General features: G+C 43.3%; 1 protein-coding gene across 4 annotated transcripts in view; it reads left to right on the top strand.

Moving 5' to 3' along the window:
* GRIA1 (glutamate ionotropic receptor AMPA type subunit 1) overlaps positions 1-20,712 on the top strand; it is a 569,614-nt gene that overhangs the window by 289,021 nt on the left and 259,881 nt on the right. For all 4 annotated transcript variants that reach the window (XM_085617656.1, XM_085617654.1, XM_085617655.1 and 1 more), the window contains exon 3: positions 17,199-17,438. In XM_085617656.1, the coding sequence (XP_085473782.1) occupies positions 17,199-17,438 (240 nt within the window). The remainder of the gene's footprint in view (positions 1-17,198; positions 17,439-20,712) is intronic.

Here is a 20,712-nt window from a genome sequence, read left to right as displayed (position 1 = left end):
TACTTTGATTCCATCAAGAAGGCATTCAGATGTGTCACACATTTGCCATCAATTCTGAATTTTAGCTCTCAAGTTGCTCATTAGATCACTGTAGTAAAGCTACTGCTCGCCAGGAAAGTCTGCTACTGGTATTGAAAGTGCATATTTCAGTCTGCATGTCAGACTTTTTAATGAAATAGAAGAGGATTTGAGAAGTCACTCAAAATGTGCCCTAATTTTTCTTTCTGCAGCATGATTCATAATTTCTATGGCAAAATTAACCCCCTGGTTTTGTTCCTTTTTAAATTAAATGTTTTAAGTGTTACCACTTTATTCCGATCAAGATGGATTCAGGTGTGCTTTACTTTTGTCATAAATAAGACTCTTAGCGCTCTAGTTGTTCTTTAGAACACTCTGGGAAGCTGTAGTAGAATACAAAGGAATCAACTGATAGTCTCTGCTCTTGTTGGATGTACATGTTTTACTGAGAATGTCAGACTTCATTCTCACATGACTGAGAAAGATAATGTGAATTTACAGAAAATATGCTCTCATTTTAGCTTCTAGATCACCTTCCAAACCTCTATGGGAAAAGTATGAGAAAATAGTTTTCTCTCAAACATGATTCTTGATAATCCCAGCAGAAGGCTTTTTCACAGGGTAAAATCACCTTAGAACACACCACAATTCCTATAATGAGTATTGTACCATCAACAAATGATTTATAATGTAACTAAAGTCTGTTATCACCCTTTATATGTTCTCCTTTTGGTGACCCTCAAAATCTTCCATTCACTACAATGCATTTTAATGGGGTGCTATCATGTATATTGGTCCCAAGAGGGCTGCCAACACATCGTGGATGAAGTGCTGACAGCCAATCAGATCTCACGATGAGATGTGTGGTTAGGCTCCGCCCAAATATATACATTTCTTTTTCCTTTAATATTAAAAAAACTACTGAACGGATTTACACCAGTTCGGTCTGTAGCCTTGTCTAAATTTTCCTATGGAAATTAACATGGGGAAAAAGCGTTTTGGGTCCCCCCTTTTTTCTCAGGCCCCCCTTGACAAATCACCCTGAAACTTTCAAGACAGGAGCTGAGCGAGCCATTAGTTTGGAAAATTTCGCGAAGATTCGTCAAATGGCGCCAAAGATATTGGCAAAAGAAAAAATGCTTTTGGAATAGAAACAAGGTCCTAACTATAACTACCTACTGGCAACCGCATATTCACAGCCTGCAACTTCCACAAATCCGCAGCGGACCAGGCGCAAACACCAGTTTCTCCTCAAAAGTAGTTTATTTAGAGATTGTGAGCCATGACTCATTTCGGGCACACAGAGACCTTGTTCACATACGCATGGCACACAACAGTCACAAAATTTAAAGTGCTCACAGGACAAAAAGATGTATTTATTTTTAGCCAATAAGAATTTAAATGCATTTCCACAGCGTGAAAAATCACCAATAATTGAAATTCTCAATTCATCACTGATGCAAAGCATTAAGTGAAAAATAAAAAGTTAAATTTTAGAAAAGCATCAAAATATTCATAACGGAGAACATCAATAAAATGCAATTAAATCTAAGGGACTATTCACACATTGAAACATAAAACACATCTAATCAGTGTGTAAGGGAATCAAATATTTCCAAATCATTCAGGGGTATTCATGCTCTCACATATTTCATCAAGCCCGAACGAACATGTGTAAAAAACCATGCACCACCAAACATTAATAAAACCATGTTAAATATAAATATCACCATAGTGTGCAACAATTATTCTTTCACATTATCCTCTCATCTGAATAGCTCTGATCACAATCATGCTCCTTAGTGCATTTACACGATTGCTTAACATTTAAAACCTGTGAAAGGAAACTATAAAATGAACTTTGTACATGGTCCAGAATATCATATGGCTCATCATATGGCTCTTAAAGAGATTTACCAATATCATATTAATTAATTAAAAATTTACCCTAGTGGGTGAATTGTCAGGAACGTGATTATCACACCCTTTTCATTACTTCCTTCAAATATTGAGATTCCCTCCCTTTCTGTTTCAACCCCAATACTACTTCTACCCCATCGGTTAAGTAGAGTTCTTCAATAAATGTGAGCACCCTCAAACTGAAGCTAGAGAGAGTTTCAGTGGAAAATTATAAACCATCATAAAAAGCAATAAAATTCCTCTTCGGAATTTAGTCCATTTGGGACTTTGGTATGAAGACTAAGTATGCATAAAATTTCCAGTTACCTCAACTTTCATTCTCAATTACCACCCCTAGAATGCCTCGTGACGGCATTGATCACAAAGTCTGTTAAACATCTTGTGCTGTTTCTGTTGACATCATTAATGTGCCTAGCTCTAGAGTAGTGAAATATATATATATATACATTATCTACTGGCGGTCGCCAGTAGATAGTTATAGTTAGGACCGTGTTTCCATAGGAAATCTGAAAATTCTATTTTGAATAACTTTGGCGCCGGTTGACGAATCCTCGCGAATTTTTCAAAATAGGTGGGGCGCTCCGCTCCGCTCCTACCCTGAAAGTCTCGGGGTGATTAGTCAAGCGGGGGCCTAGAAAAAAGGGGGGTCCCAAAACGCGTTTTCCCCATGCATTTTTCCATAGGGACCTTTAGTCCAAGGTACAGCCCGAACGGCTGAACAGAATTACTTGAAATTTGGCAGAGAGGTACTCCTCAGGTCAGGGATGTGCCTTTTGAATATCTGGAGTCAATCTGTTCAGTAGTTCCTGAGAAAATTTCAGTTAAAAGTACATATATATCTATAGGCGCGCACCGTACGCGCACGGTGCGCGCACGGTGACGTGCGCGAGCGCAATTCTGATTGGTTGTTAGATGTCAGTAAACATTCTAATCGGTCGAAATCAGGAAGTGTCGGCCGCCATTTTGTCTCTCGCAGTCTGAGGCAGTGAAAAACAAAGGTGGAGAACGTGAAAAGGGGGCAGGGTGGACAGTTCCTGACCCCCTAGCCTTTGTCAGGGGGTCACTGAAGGACCCCCAAGGGTGAAAAAAAACATGTATTTTTTTGACGAAAAAGCGCGGGGTGCGCGCACCGTGCGCGCACGGCACGCACAACGCATCGTGGGCGCTCGGTGCGCGAGCGCAATCCTCTGCTGATGACGTCAGATATTACATCACTGTATTTAGACACCTATTTACCCATGTCTTCTTCCATTAATCTTTAGCTATACATATATTACAAATATATATTTTTCAGAAAGACACATATGTAATCAGTGATGTAATATCTGACGTCATCAGCAGAGGATTGCGGTCGCGTGAGTTATAGTTGCCTGCACTAACTATAACGGGGGAATTGCATTGGTTTTTTACGAGGGAAATGTCCAGCTAACTATAACATGTGTGAAACCTATGGTTTTTTAAGTGAATTTGCAAGGTTTTTTAAATGCTAATTCCTAACTATAACGTGTGTGAAACCTATGTTTTTTAAGTGAATATATATATAGTTACAAACACACACATACCCAGGGACCTATGGTTCACCCCTTTACATCCATTGGTCTGTTTAACTATCACTCACATTTTGCTTTTACCCACCACAGCATAGATCACTGGATCAGCCCAAATCAGTCATTTTCCCGCTTGAACTTTTACTGAACACATTTTTCCAAATCACATTCACCTAAAAAGAAGTGAATTTCAGTGCCAGGACTTCTGCGTCAATGCCTTTCTTTGCCAATTCTTTCCTTGCAGTCTTTAACCCTTCAAAAAAAGTTATAGGTATAATTTGTGTTTAAACAGTCTTCTGGTCGCAGTAACTCAAAGTCAATAGTACCTTTTCTTTGCCCAAAATAGGAATTATATTTTACTGTGACGTGCATTAAAATTAAAAACGGTTCTCTGTGCCTGATTGGTAGGAAACCTCCGTATAGTTCTAATAATTCAGTTCATTGATTGACTTTCCGGACCCTGACCTAGGGTTTGGGGAAGATGTATTTTAACATGCTGATAGCACCTTACAGCTCTGAAATATATCTAAATGCAAGAATGTAATCCCTTCTTACCAAATGTAACTAACTGTTTATTGGCTGTTCTCCAGCACTGTATGTGCTATCAACACACAAAGCTAATTATTTCTATAATGGGGTCCCGTTGTGCCACTCTTGACTGAAAAAACGCCCCGTTCTTCTGAAGCGAGTAATGAAACACCAAACACAATGACATGTCGCCCACCAAGTTGCTAATCTAGAAGCCATTTCCGCATCAGTATGTAGATGATTTAGGATGGAGAGATGAATGCCCCATAAAACTAAAATGCCTCTCCTTTGCCATCTGTTTTTCTCTATTGGATACGCAGCTGGAACCGTTTCTCATGAAACCAGCACCCCCTCCCTGAGCTCCGCGTTTGCCAGGCTTTAGCTCGGTACGTGCCCCTGCTGGGGCAGGGACGGCGTCACACTGGTTAGAACAAACACGTTTCATGGTAAATGTGCGTCATTAGCCCCTTGCCTAATATCTTTCACCATGAGAGGAAGCAGCACTAAGGCGCTGACTGAAAGTGCCTGCACTGGAGGGGCCGGGAGTAAAATACCAGCAGCAGCCAAGAACGAAGCTGCGGTAGTGAGCGTCACATAACCCACAATCCCTGCTACTGGAACTCTTACAGCGTGTGCATTCTTTTGTAATTTTTTAGGTCTCGCCTGACCCAGCGCATGCGCTGGTCTGGCGAGACATTTTGTGAGGGCTCCAAAAAGTGCTACCAGGCCAGCCTAGAGCTACAGTGCATGTGCGCGGGCGCGCGCGTCGTGCATTACAGCGATTACTTTCACTTCCGCTTTGATGTTTGATAGCGATCACTTTCGCGCCCGCATGGCCGCTTTGATGTTTTCCGTGAGGCTTCAATAGATTGCAGCTGTTAAAACAAGCATTGGCATAGCCAATAGGTCTCGCTTTTGGGACCTTATAAGTGTTTAGTTATGCAACTGTTGCATCGTTAAACACTTATAAGGTCCCAAAGGCGAGACCTATTGGCTATGCCAATTCTTGTTTGTTGTTGCAGTTTTATAATGTGCGCTCTCGATCCAAAGGCGCTTTATACGAGCACCCGTTATATCACACAAGAACACTTTGATTTATCATAGGCATGGAGAGATTAAGTGATTTGGCCACCAACACAGGACATTATGCCCACGCTGAGACTCAAACCTAGTTTTCCGGATCCAAAGTCGGCAGCTCTGTGTGTGTTACTACTTTTACACAACAAACCAATATCTGGTGCAACCACACACTTGCAGTTGTGGCGGCCACCTACCTAAAGTGGCAAGGCGGCTGCGGGTGGATCTAGCGGTGGTTTGGGGAGGGGGAGAAATAAAATATAAGTATAAAAAAAGATTTTCCTGGCGCTCTGCTTCACTCCAGTCACACTGACTCCTGCTTCACTGATCCTATCGTGGGATGACGGCCGGAAGGGGATGGGCCCTCAGGTCACAGGCTCTGTCCCCAATCCAGGCACTGCTCTCACAAGAGAGCAGCACCAGGATTGGTCTGAGTGGCCTCCTTTGCCACTCAAACATTGCATTGCAGCCTGTGCTGTTTTTCCAGCCCGGTTGTGTATCAAAGCCAGGTTGGAGAAACATAAGTGCACATGTGTGTTTGACCGGCCTTGGCTGGCCGGCCAAACACCCATGTGCACTTATGAATGCACTCTACTCCTCCCAGACATGCCCAGCGCCGCCCCGCCCTATACTTTTGTATTGCGGGGCTCAGACAGCATAAATAAAATTATAACATTGCGTCATTATCATTTTATTGATCATCTGCTGGCTCTGGCTGTGGGGCAACGTTCCTCCGCCATTACGGAGGAGCCACGCCTGCATGCTTGTCACCTCTGGGGGCTTGGTAGGCGATTCCAGATTGTACATAATAACTATTTTGCGTGTTTGGATTACACACTGACATTACATTTTACATCTTGACAGTATTTAGGCACGAGCAGGTAAAATCTTCTGCACAGTACCACATAATTCTCCAGTTTTCAGAGTCATCAACTTCGCCACTAAAATGCATCCTGTGTCCCGAATTTCTAGTAGTGTTATAAATATATTGTTGTTTCAAAATTATTTCATACTCTTCCATCAATAGGTTTGGCTTAATAAACCTCGTAATTCAAAAAAGACTGTGCACTAAGAATTATGTTTTGCCCTCGGTGAGTATGACTGTCACCTCCATATACTGGACAGGGTTGTCCTAAAATGATGTAGTTCTTTTTACCACCAGACTTCTTTAAGGGATGATGGCAATGGGGCAGTGTCTAGTTCTCCACCACCTAAAGTCGAACTATTGTGGTGCAAACTGTGATGATTTCCATGCCTGGGTGTGGGTGAAGGCAATGTGTATTACCCTATGTATCATTTACCCAATAGTCAAAATTGTCATAATATCTCTACCTGCATTTTAGTGGTTCAAGAACTGTGCGACCTTCCCCAACTGATAACAAAGATTGGTACTGTGCGTCGGACTCCCATGTTGGTGAATGTAAGGGAGCGCACTTGTCGGGAGAAGTGAACCATCTCGGCCTCTGCAACTTGTCTCACGTTACACAATGTATGCCCTTTCATTAATCAAAAATGAACTCACACAATCGCTGAAACGCGTCTGCGGAATTAAAGCTTTTCAAATCCACCTCGAGAGGGCAGCATGCTTTGGAGTTGTTGTGGAACATGGTGGGTCTCCACCTCCGCCGTTTGCATGCACCCGCCGAGAGTTCGAACAAGCGCCCGTTTAGGTGGTTCACGGAGCTGACTATATATATATTCACTTAAAAAACCATAGGTTTCACACATTTTATAGTTAGGTGAACATTTCACTCATAAGAAACCAATGAAATTCCCCCGTTATAGTTAGTTCAAATAACTATAACACGCGCGACCGCAATCCACTGCTGATGACGTCACATATTACATAACTCATGACATGGTCAGTGGCATCACTCATGACATCACTGATGACATCATCCTTTTGATAGAGTGGTGGTCGCGCGAGTTATAGTTATCTGAACTAACTATAACGGGGGAATTTCATTGGTTTTTCACGAGTGAAATGTCCACCTAACTATAACATGTGTGAAACCTATGGTTTTTTAAGTTAATTTGCAAGGTTTTTTAAATGCTAATTCCTAACTATAACGTGTGTGAAGCCTATGGTTTTTTCAGTGAATTTGTACTGTTTTTTAAATGCTAAGTTATGTATTTATTATTATATTTTTTATATATTTATTTTACAATAAACTACGTATTAAAAAAAAATTTGGGGGGGTTTTTCACCATGCGCGCAACCCGCGATTATTTAAAAAAAAATTAAAATGTTTTTTTCTGCCTTCGGGGTCCTTCAGGGACCCCCTGACAAAGGCTAGGGGGTCAGGAACTCTCTACCCTGCCCCCTTTTCACGTTCGCCACCTTCCTTTTTCTCTCTCACACTCAAAACAAACAAAATGGCGGCCGACACTTCCTGATTTCGACCGATTTGAACGTTGACTGACATGTAACCACCAATCAGAATTACGCTTGCGCACGTTAGGGTGCGCGCACCGTGCGCGCACGGTGCGCGGCTATAGATATTTATGTACTTTAACTGCAATTTTCTCAGGAACTACTGAACAGATTGACTCCATATATGCAAAAGGCACATCCCTGACCTGAGGACTACCTCTTTGCCAAATTTCAAGTAATTCTGTTCAGCCGTTCGGGCTGTACCTTCGACTAAAGGTCCTATGGGAAAATGCATGGGGAAAACGCGTTTTGGGACCCCCCTTTTTTCTCAGCCCCCGCTTGACGAATCCCCCCGAGACTTTCAGGGTAGGAGCTGAGCGGAGCGCCCCATTAGTTTTGAAAATTTCGCGAGGATTTGTCAACCGGCGCCAAAGTTATTCAAAATAGATTTTTGAGATTTCCTATGGAAACACGGTCCTAACTATAACTATCTACTGGCGACCGCCAGTAGATAATATATATATATATATATATATATATTGATGCTCTGTGTGCTGCCTGCGTATCCGCACTCGTGAGCGGGTGCCCGGTCCTGCGGTGGCAAACCGCTAACGTATTCGGTTCCTTACAATTGTAAATTGCAACCATCACTCCCGTTAGGTTAAATCCACATTAGGATTTATTGCGATGAATATAAATCAACAAACGCGTTTCGGCGTTAGCCTTCGTCAATGTTCGACATTGACGAAGGCTGATGCTGAAACGCGTTTGTTGATTTATATTCATCGCAATAAATCCTAATGTGGATTTAACCTAATGGGAGTGCTGGTCTCAATTTACAATTGTAAGGAGCTGAATATATCTATATATATCTATATATATAGATATATATATATTATGTTTCATCCATCTATAATATATATTGCAAAGTGTTTACGAGAACTATGACTGTGAAGGAGGTACACCAGGAAGCTACAGCAGCCCTTCCTATAATGAAGTGACATTGTGGCACATGGCTCTGTTAATTATTCCCTCCTCAGTGTTTTTTAAGACTTGTACCCATTCTTTCGGGGTTAAAGGAAGGGTAGGTTGGGTGCCCACTGCTGACTGGTTGGTGCTATACAACATGAATAAATAAGTGTTTTTTTCATGGTTCTGGAGTCTGAGAGTGTTCATTAATTCCTGGGTCAATTGCACGAACCATAACACAGGCTGAGAAGGTGTCCCGCAAGACATGGTGGCATCTCACCTTGAAGAAGCAGCTCATATGTTGAGTCCACCAATAATTCTGTAAACCTGACTCCTGTGCCCTTTCTGCCTCCAGTCTGTGTCCCCTCTGGATTCTTCACAGACCTCTTCCCTGTATTAAATGCACAGCTGCCATGTTGTGCAGGCAGTCAGAGGGATGATTTTACGGCACAATGTCAGCATGCAGCCCACCTGCAATCATGGCGAATTCATGTTTATGCTCTCTGAAATAACAATGAAATTACTGTGCCAATCAGCATGAACTAAGTTCTTCACTGCCAGGTGTTTTAATTCGTAGGACCATTCCTGAATTATTTGTATACATCTCCAGAACCCAGATGAAGGGAGTTTATGAATACTGGCTTTATTGACTTGTTGTATGATGTTACAGGGTTGTTAACTGGGATTAGAAAGGGTGTAACGGACACCCCCACAGCACCACAATCATTGGGGTCCCCCAGTCTTCAGTGAGGAAGGGTGCCCCTTATCTGTGCTGTAAACGGGTGCTGGGCCGGACTGGGAACCCAAAGCAGCCTTGGCAATTTTGTAGGACCATCCCCCCCCCCCCCCCACCCTCCAGAGGCGGGAGAGGAGGTTGCAAGTGTGAAGCACTGCTGCTTTTGTAACTGGGGGTCGATATTGAAAAACCGGCCCCCAGTAACAAAAAAAACAGCCCCACTGCTGCAAAACCAGCCTCACCCTTCCAGCCTCCCAGGAAAACGCCTGATGCCCGCTACGGCCAGTCCAGCCCTGAACATGTGTCTCTCTCTCTCTCTCTAAAGCAGGTGCTGTGAGCAGCAGGCTCCAAGCTGACACTGTGCAGACTCAGGACTGAAGAGAAACAAAATAATTAATTTGTTTCTCTTTCTGGCAGAATCTGAACAGTCCATTTCCACAGCGGAGGGAGGGTTGGGGGAACAGAGATAGGTTCTTTCATAGAGCACTGCTCATCTAAGAGGGAAACAGGTAGCACTGGATTGACCAAGGCAGTAAAATAGGCCCCTGCGGCACAGGGGACTCCCTAGCCCTTTGGGGGTCCCCACTTCTTCAGAGTCCCCCATTCCGCTCCAAGGCCAGTGAATATCTGTGATGTATGGGAGACTCAGGGGCCTCTCTTCACATTCCACAAGGGTGCCCCATCATTTTATGTTACGCCACTGGGGACTGGACAATAATAAATTGTGTTGCTATGACTGCCCACAGTTGGTAACCAGAGAGCATGTATTGGTGGAGTGGGAAAGCTTGACTGAGATGGGAAAATATATATTACTCCAAATTTGAAGTGGGCGAAGGACTGGAATGATCAATATCAACTGAACTAGAATTTGAACGGCAGTGATATGAGGAATGTTATGGATGCAACTATGTGTTTTTAAATTTGTGAACCATAAATCACAAATTTGAGTCTTTTTTGGTAAACTGTTTGCAATGCTCTCTATGAATGACTTGAAAAGTCTGCATGATTTGCTTCTTTGAAATCATTAATAAACATATCTTAATTGACTGATCTTTTCGATCTTAGAGGAACTAAACGGATTGTTAACACTGAATTGGTTAACGTGCATGATTCGCATTACAGCTGCTTCTCCATCTGCTCTTCCATGCATATAGAAATAATGCAAATGCTGAGTCCATGGTGCAGTGGATTATAATGCACTTGTGTTTCGCCGGTGCCTTTAAGATGTCCCTTCGAGATGTATTCTGTGTTTTCAAGTAATGAACTGAATTAAATATTGCTAATAATTTATATCAGGGGTGGCGCTCATCATGGATTCCCACCAGGGAGGCACATCCTTTGTGCCAGCGAATGAGCCTCATCAGTTAGCATCATTACTTATGTCATCAGTCGCCGCTCATCGTTTACACCCATTAATGCTTACCGCTTAAACCATGAGGCGCTCATTATTTGTGCCCCGAGGCGCTCATTCTTTGTGCCACGAGTCGCTCATTATTTGGACCATGAATGCTGCTCATCATTCACGCCGCGAGAGCGGCTCATTATCAGTGCTGGAGGGTGACGCTAAATTCTCCAGGGGATTATAGGAAATCCCATTTTCGACGTTTCCTAGGAGATGGGCGATGTGAGGGGGCTGCCTTTCCTGGTAGACTTCTGGCTAGATGTCAAAGATGACAGATTCCAAATTTAGGAGTTAGGCAATCAGATTATATGAATTGTGACTTTTTTTTAATAGTCAATCAACTTTTCCTATGATCATGATAGGACTCAGTCACGCTGGTATTTAGGCCTAATTTTGTAGTGGTATGTAAAGGACTTACTTTTGCAGTGGTAGGGAGAATGCTGCAGTCCATACTATGTTATGTTGTGTTACGTTACGTTATGCTATGTAATGCTATGTTATCTTATGCTATGTCACATTGTTATACTATGTCACGTTACGTTATGGTAAGTTATGTTATCATGTGTATGGTGCACTTCAACAACTTGTGTGGCCCTACAAGACTCTTTCCTTATAATTCTGGGATTTTCCCTGACTACAGTGTGGCTTGGTGGTCGTTTGGTCTCTGTATTGCTTGCTAAGAGCTCGTATTGGTTAGTGTGCCGTTGAGATGGGATTAAGTGCTGGTGTTGCATTAACAGCCCAAAGGATGTTATTTCTGTCCAGAAATAACTAGGCAGCATCTAAGACTGAGCCATAAGAAGGAGAATGCGGTCTCCAACCTCATTGATAGTCCCCGCGGTTTTAGACACGGTCCTGATTATTTAAAGGTATTTATTGATATGTGAATACTAACACCATTTTTGTTGGTTGCACAATAGGGAATGGAGCTCCCTTCCTTATTTATTTTAAAAAAATTCCCTAGATCACAGAATGGAGCAAACTGAATTTACTCCATTTTGCACTGTTTGCATAATAAGTATTGACACAAATTATAAATGTATCCACATTTGACAGGTTTGAAGCAAACATATTCTAATGTTTCTTGTTACAAAAGCAGCATACACAGAGCAGATTAAGTTTATCTAGTTTTTGGAACTAGCGCAAACTTTACACAATCTGCACCTCCAATATTAAGGTAAGAGAAATAAGAGTGATATATATCCCCAGTGAGTTTTGGTGTAATTCAGAACCTCTCTTATAATAAGAGGGAGAAAGGAGGTCTAGAAAGTAGTACAATTTCGGATAAAGTAGCGAAGGAATTGATATATAAAGAGAAGGAGGGTTGCATTAGGTCGGGCGCAGTTTTTGCTGGATTTGGAGTTGGCGTTACTTTAAGAGGAAGTGCTCAGCTTCCACGCTGTTGAAAAAAAGATTTCCGTTTGCCGCTGATGATTTTTGTTCAGCTCATAAAAATACTAGAGCTAAAATCAGTGTGCTTATTGACAGGCTGTTATGTTCTTTTCTGTTTGCAGCCCATGTGTATGTTTGTTTTGGTTGGTTTTTTATCCATTGTGTTTTGACAACATGTAACAAGTTGTTTTTTTAATTGACACTATTTTCTTTTTTCCTGGTGGAGGCCTAAAAATAACAGCAGAGAGTCAGCAGTGTGGCAACAGTTTCCACGTAGACAAAAACTTCACATGAAAAGTGATTTTAAAATGGGTCGTCGCTCGATCAGCCGAGAGCAAATGTCTCCGGGGAGTGTGGCACTTGGTGGTGATGCATCACAGTGTCAAAAACACCGACAACGAACAAACCTCAATTGTTTAATGGGCATTGGCTGTCTTTTCCCTTTCGTTCCTTTCGAGCTATTGATGGGAGAGATAGAATTGACGGATGGCGCCATGTCATCAGAAAAAACACGTTCTAGTCTGATTTTCCTTCTACAAACCATTATAAATTCGAAATATGGTCCACATGAAGAAACAAATCTGCGGGATCCAGATTGAGCAAAATTGGTTAATCCCACATGTGTAAATGTAACTGTCGACAAGCAAACATCTGTACTACAAACAAAGACTAACCATGCAGGTCCAAAACCACAACAAGCTGGAAACTCTTAGTTCACTCAACTAAAATCCACCATAATCTCTCTTGCTGTTTTGTTTACTTTCACTTAACTTTCTACTTATCCAGGGTTAACGTTAAAATTGGATCCTGATGAACAGTAGAAACTACATATGAACTGTATTACCAGCACAACACTATTCGAAGCATGATGTCCCACTACTATAATCCTGACAAAACCACTAATGTCGGGTTCCTACGATGTAGCATGCTATGAACGCGCAAAGGGATTCAGATTCTTGCCGGTGCAGTAGGAGCTAAGTAAATAACCACACAATACCCTGGGTGGTGGGTGTGGCTGCTGGTCGTGGGTGCTGGGTGTGTTCATTTAAAGAGCTGATCATCCTTACTCGGTCCTCTGAAGTTCCAGGGTGCCAAATAAAAGGAGTCACTCTTTCTTTAGATCTTCCCTCCCCTCCCATCTCTTAATATTCAGTTAAATATAGTGGGAAATGTGCAATCCTTGCCGTGGACTAGCGCCAAGAAGCCTCAGGGCATAAGAGCGCTTTATGACACCTAAAAATCAAATCACATTACATCCCTGTCACCCTCTTATAAATGAAACATTATAATAAGAAGAGGACCATCTGCAACCTGCAAATGTGTCAATAAGTGCAGAAAATTAAAAAATGCTGACAATGACACAGAAGATGAAACAAATCCTCAGTGATGCGGTGCATCACCAGTACATCAGTACCAGTACACTAATGTTCCACTAGACACACCAGTACATCAACACTTGCCACTACACTGCTAATCTCTCCCTCTCCCCTCTCCCTCTCTTCCTTCTCTCCCCACCTCCTTCCATCCCTTCCTCCCCATAACAGTCCAAACAGTAATGCAGAGTGTGTAAGGTGCATGTAGGCCCCAGGTGTTTTGACTCCAAAACACAGTGTGGGAGATGGCAAAGATCCTGGTTCTTCTACCTGTTTCCAATGTTTTGGAATGAGTCACGTAGACCCTTGATGTTCTAACAACGGTGTGCAATGAGGAGTCTATCACAGATCCGAGTGCACTGCCTGCACCAAGCTTTATTGAATCTCACACCATCATAGGTTCTGGAAGTAGAGGCGCTGGGGGAGCTTCAGCATCCCCAGAAATAATCACGCTGGAGTTCAGAAGGTGAATGAGAAATAAAGATGCCTATAAATCTTGTATGTATCCTGTCACATTTTCTGCCTGTTCAAAGACAAAGGCCAAATATCAGGCCAGATCTTGTGACAAATTGCTGCTTTTGGGGAAACTGGAGTGTACTTTTATTTCTCTGACTGCAAAATGAGATTATATTGTGAAAGTGATCTAGGTGACACTACTGCTGGGGTACAGGAAATGAAAGGAAAGCCTGTAGCATGTCTAACCCACACCAACAATTAAATATCAGCGTTAGACCTGATACTCTTTAGGTAGTGTTTTCCCAAACTTTTTGTTTTTCCCTCATGTGTTTTGCTGATTCTCTTGTTGTGGCCTTAGGACTCTGGGAGTTTTCCCACTGTAATGCAGCGTGAAAGAGTGCACACCCTTCCTACACATGTTAAGAAGTTGAGCTTACCTGATGTTTAAACATGTCTCAAGCCTGCCATCGCAGGTCTGTGTTTTCGCATTTGCACTTATGCTCAGGTTGGCCTTTCGAAATCATTGGCCAATGCCGAGGGCGCCTCGCACTAACGCTAGAGCACCCCTAGGGTGAGCCCTGGGGCTGAAGCAATTGATAGGTCAAAAGCAGGGCAGGTACACATGTGTGTTCCCTGCCCAGGTAGTCAAGAGCCCCCATGTGTGTTTTCACTACCTATGAGTTCTACTCTCCCCATAGTTTAACATGGGGGAAATGGCAAGGGTACTTTAAGATTCAGTGGTGGCTTACAGTGGAGCAGCCTCATGCTGTTTACTATTATTGGATTCACAATGACAAATCCCCCCTTGCTGTAAATGAGGATTTGTCATTAATAGCTTACAAATGCCACTTCTGTAAAGTGTCTCTTTATACAGAAAGGTTTGGGCCCATAATCAGTAAGGCAAGGCCTGCTTACGATCAAACTACTAAACACATACCAATACTGATATCAATTCACCATCACTCACCATGATCACACATTTTACACTTGAAATGACCATATATATTATTTTTTTTGATTGACTCATATCATTTTACCACAACTTATCAGAATGAATTATTCATCTGTTGGAACATCAATTTATCACAAAACATTAAACTACACAGAGACACAAAAAGATGACATTCATTACAACAATACAAAAAAACAACCAAAATATCACATAGACAATACATCACTTTAGATCACCTAATACAGAAGTCTTGATTGCGCAGGTTCTGTAATAATGAAAAAGACACTTTGTAATTCTTTGAGATGATAAACACCCTTCTAGCTGGCGTTACAACACCCTGCTTATATATTCTTTCTACAAGGGCACTGCCAAACAGTGTACCAATTGGGCTCATTACAAACCATCACAGTTTAAATTTTAATTAAATCACACCTTGAGCCTCAATGGTGATGCATACGTAGAATACTTGTTTGTAAAAACAATAGTTGAAGCATTTTGAACCCAATTATATGTTTTTTAGGGTTCTCCTCTGGACCTAAAACGCACAATGAACTGAAAATAACAAAAACACACGGATTATCAAACAGGTTGTTGTAACGCCAGCTTGAAGGGTGTTTTTCATCTCAAAGAATTACAAAGCATCAATCAAGAAAAATAAAATATATGGTCATTTCAAGTGTAATGTGTGATCAAGGTGAGTGATGGGTCGAGAGACTGTGTGACCCCCCCTGTGCTTTGCAGAACTAGGCTGGTGGCGGAAGGCGAATTGAGGGACCTCCTGATTGAACTGGGACAGATTCTAGTCCGTTTCTGCTCCGCATAAAGTGAGTGAACTTCCCGAGTGGTGACCAAGCCCCCCATTTGTGGACTGTTGCCTGGTTACCCTGATAGTTACTCCAGCATTTTCCCCTGGGCCCACGTCTAAGTGTAACTCCGGCCTTAAACCAGTATAGTATGGGGTGGGGGGGGGTTTGACTATAACCTGTGGTCAGAGTAGTGGGGGGGTAACTGAGAGGTGTGGGAGGAATTGTGCCACGGGGTCCGCATTCATATTATCAACTGACCTGCCTGATATTGTTTGTACTGCGCTACAGTGTCGAGTGCGTGTTTGTGCAAGTGCGCTTCATACAGACTTGCCGATATCCTTTGCACCGCGCTACAGTGCTGTGTGACTGTGGGAGAGTCGCTGCATGAGAACAGTCTAATAATAGTTGCACAATGCAGAAGTGTTGTTTTACCTGTCTGTTTCATTACCTCAAGAATACTCCGTTTTGGCATTGGTTTTACCCGTGCGGCCTTCGCCCACGGTGCTGCTGAAAAGTGGTATAAATTCCTGTGTGTACACATATGGTTGTGACCTGGGGTGCACTCTTGAAATGTGCAGATGTGAAATGTGTTATTTGCCAGGGTAGGCCAAGTTCTGACAACGTATCGCACCGCATAAGGGTGCTGGGGTAAAATAGGATCTTTCCCAAGTGAGCATATTACTGATGTCATTTTATCACTGTTGGGCCTAGTACTGTTAGTAATATTTCCAAGTATGATTTATGCCCAGAAATACATGATGCTCATGCTGTATTAATTAATCTGTGTGTTGAATACAGTCTTTATTTACATACACCAGGTGTGAAGTCTCTTTAGAGAGGCTCCGTGTATTTATTGTGTGTGAGTGCTGTGCCAATGCTTTGCACATTGCCTCCTTGATAAGCCTGACTGCTCAGTGCCAAGCTTCCCAGGGTAATCACCTGGCCCTGATAGGAGTAGTAGGTTCTGCCTGGCTTGGGCACCATCTCAGCCAATCAGAAAGTACCAGTTCCAACTCTTAGTAAATGAATTATGCACATTATATCAGTAATTAGGAAAGGACCAATGAAGCACTTTTTGTAACTCTGAAGTGTGATGGTAACAAAGATTTTATTAGAAGCAAAAGAAATCAAGCCACTTTACTTGGTGATGCACAAGTGATATTCACTAAAAACCCGATTTCTACACTTATTTGTTTTTTGCACTATTTATTTTTACCAGTAAAACTGCATGTCTATGCAAATTTCGGGACCACTTCAACTGAAAATGTACTGCCTGTTAATGACAGTGTGCTACCTCACTAGTGCTCCAAAATGCACCGCCAGCTACACACCTCACCCTTACCACACTCCTGCTGAATGAAGTGGTACATTTTATACACTTGTGTCTTTTGCACGACGCTAAGATCTTCCACAATCTCTATGATTTCACTGATATAACGATAATGGCAGCGCCCCACCTAAAAATTGAACTAGCACCACTCTGCGCCATGTTTGTATCATAGAGCCCTGGTGAGCGGGCCCCATAGACACTCGAAGTCCTGCCACTAGAGGCAGTTTATCTGGGCAGGCATGAGGGGGAGCGGGTCCCCGAGGTTGCCTTCCCCATTTGTACTCACCATCCCTCTCTCTCTCTCTCCCTCTTTCACAGTCTGCTCGCAATTCTCCAAGGGCGTCTACGCTATCTTCGGCTTCTACGACCGTAAGACCGTCAACATGCTGACGTCCTTCTGCGGGGCCCTGCACGTCTGCTTCATCACCCCCAGCTTCCCCGTCGACGCCTCTAACCAGTTCGTCCTGCAGCTGCGGCCGGAGCTGCAGGATGCCCTCATCAGCGTCATTGAGCACTACAAGTGGAAGAAGTTTGTATACATCTACGACGCCGACCGAGGTAAGACGCTGTTGTCAAACACGTTGGGATAACTGTTCACATGTTCTGCATGTTTAACCACTACCGACGTTGTGTATGTGCTTTGAAGACCTTATATCGGAGGCTTACTTAGTTTGAACGGCTATTGTGCACTACAACCTCCCCACCAGTGTCTGTCAATGCCCTGACACCAGAGGCATGCCCTCTTGTGGGAAACCATTTTTGTAATACCAGAGCTGTGCCTCAAGTTCAAGGCACAAACACACTACAGTGACCCCTCGAGGCCAGGAGGAGTAATTTACTTCTAAATCCACAGCTGGCTATTTGATGATGTATCCGTGATTTTTGCACCGCTCAAGACAGACCACTGCGTGTGAACACCGCACTGGTATTTATTTACTCTCAGGGACACTGCAGCAATTGTAATTCTGTGATGGACTACTAGTGGTCACTGTGGCGCTGTAGTATGTCTGCGCCCTCCAGGACTTCAGCTAAACCCATGTTCTGAGTGACTACTGGGTGCCACTGCTTCATAGGGTGTTGGGGGGTGGGGTGCGGTGGGGTCCGTTCCTTCCATTCCCCAAGTTGCAATAAGTCAGAGGCATTTTTCTGGTGCCTCCAAGATCTTTGCAGTGCCATACCTTAACATGCATCACTATGGCTGTAGTGCATGTATCATACATGCCAACGGACCCGACTCAAGAGGGAGACTCCCGATTTTTAAGCTCAAAGGGGATTTATTTTACCTGTCTCCAGCCTAAAATGTCCTCCACTTTAATGGTAAGAAAAAAACTTCCCTCGATTTGTTCTCGAAACCTACCTCATTTCATTTGCAAAAATGTTGACATGTATGATGTATGCTCTTTCCTTCCTTCATTTCACCTAGTCATACCGTGACGCATTCCTGTATACGCACATTTGTATGTCACAACTAAACTCTATGTGTTCCCAGGTATCACTGTTGCATAAAAAATGCCACTTTGACTCTTGTCTTAAACTAAACCAATCTTGCTACCAGCTTGCACCTGGGCTTGTCATACCGTAAATGGACCCAAGGTGTCAGTAATGCACTGCGACGAGTTTCCACACGCTGAGCACATTTCATACACTGTGTCTCCTTAGCATCAGATCCACGCCAGTGTCGTCTTTATTTTTTAATCTATTTCATTTAATTTTATACGAAAAACACATTGAAGGTCACATCTAATTCTGAGTTAATTAGCATGTGCAAAAGTATTTCGCGGCCTAGAAAGATGAAACAGCGAAAAGAAAAGTAAGCGGGAAGCTCTGCGATAATGAGATGTGGGCTCATAAATGCCTAGGTGCCTGTGAATAATCACATTTATAGTCCTTGCTCTCCTGCCCGCGACAGAAAATATTTAAGTGAAAAAGGCAATATTTTACATTCTTTCCCAAGAGAATATTTCAAAGATACTCCCAGGAGGTGTAAACATCAGGTGCGTCTAATACTCTAGGCCTTGCAAACGGGGCAGAAAGCACTATAAAAATGACAAAACAATGTACAGCAGATATAAGCGTAATGACGCGACATGGCGTAATGGCAATGATTTTGCGTAATAAAGGGGACATGACTTTGCGGAAATTACGCGAGATTATGATGGCATAATAGAATTCTCACCTGGCTCCAATTTGACAGTGCTTCTACACGTGTTGCACAAATGCAGTTAACGACCCGCCGCACATGCATTAGGGCAAGTGTGTCACATAAAAGTCAGAACAGCCAATCTGGAGACAACTGTGTTTGTGACACTTCAGTCTCAGCAAGCCCACATCCCTAGTCCCTCCACTTCACCATTGCCAAGGTAGACACAAGTATCTATCCCAAACGAGCAGAAAGACCAGGGAATGCATTTATCGCATGTAGTTGCTTTTCCTAGACCTATGGGCGCCTCTGGAAACCAGTGTATGTCAGGGGTATGACAAACAAATCACGTGGGACAGCCTCGAAACATGTGCTGTGCACCTAGCTTAGAACTTGAGCTATGGTCAACAGGCCGGTCCTGTGAACAGCAGTCCTTCTTTACTGCTTATTGAGGACGTTTTTCAGCCTTGGTTGGGCGAGCAGGTCCTCCTTGGAAAGTGGGTTTAGGGTGGCAGCCATGATGCCCACTTGCTACTGGCTCAGGCTGCTGTAAGATCATACCAGAGATGGAGCTGTGGTGTCCCAATTGTCCAATCTTCATAGCCCTCAACTCCTAAGTCAGCCTTGATGCTCCAGCAGAATCTTCATAATATGCAAATCCCCATAAGATGCTGTCCAGAGTAACCCTGGGCGGACAACTACTCTACGCTCGCGAAGTTTGCCTAGTTTGTGCTACTTCGCGCAACGCGAATTGCACGTAGCACAGTGCAAAATCGGGGAGGTCAGGTTTCTCATTGCGAGTGGTCGCGTATGCTCGCGATGAGAAACTACCAGTCCGCGTTGAGAAAGCAGCCGCTCGAGTAAAAATCTACTCGAGCGGCAGAAAACGACCGCTTGCACTGTGCAAGATGGCGTTTGCAATGATTGCACAGTGCGGACAAGCATCCGGCACTCTGCAATCATCGTGAACAGTATACTGCGCAGTTCACGTAGTGCTACGCGTAATGTGAAGTGCACTTCACATAGCTACGCGTAGCGCTACTATGCAAACTACGCCCAGGGTCTTGCTCTTTCCGAGATCCTGGACAGCGCCCCGCTTCCCTTCAGCAGTCTACTGGGCACCTTAACAACTGGAAGAACCTATAGCGCTAAAGAAAGTCACACTGGGAGATGTATCTTTCAGGCAAAGTGCCTATTGCACAGTGCCAGGCCCAGTTCAGGAGAGCATCCCATAGTTCGGCTTGAGGAGCAGCCCAGACAGGGCCATTGTTGTCCTATAATAGTCTAGGCACCCAAGAACTCTCCCGGCGGCGTGCTGGAAGCCTGTACCAGAAAAGACGGTGAGCGCGCTCCGGGGAAGCTCTGGGGACAAAACATAGGTTTCAGAGCCACATATACCCTTGGGGATCTGTTTCAAGACCCAAAATGTGATAGTTAAGTTATGGCAGTTTTAAAATCCTGACTAACCTTTGCACAAGTTTTTATGCATTCGTGCGGTGCCAATGCTTTGCTGGAGGTAAAACGGCACATGTTCAGTACTGTGATGTGTTTTAACAGCATACGTAATGCAATATTGCTTTCCAAATGTGATAATAACACTTCACTTAGAATAAATGTTTGGTGATATAATTACCGGGCATGTACTGCCTTTTGTCACTCCAAACGAAGGTTTGCTCCTCCCTCATCCAATTC

The sequence above is a fragment of the Triturus cristatus genome, chromosome 7 (assembly GCF_964204655.1).
Source record: "Triturus cristatus chromosome 7, aTriCri1.1, whole genome shotgun sequence".
Lineage (NCBI taxonomy): Eukaryota > Metazoa > Chordata > Amphibia > Caudata > Salamandridae > Triturus > Triturus cristatus.
Note: the sequence above shows the minus strand (reverse complement) of the source record. Positions and strands in the feature narration are given on the sequence as shown.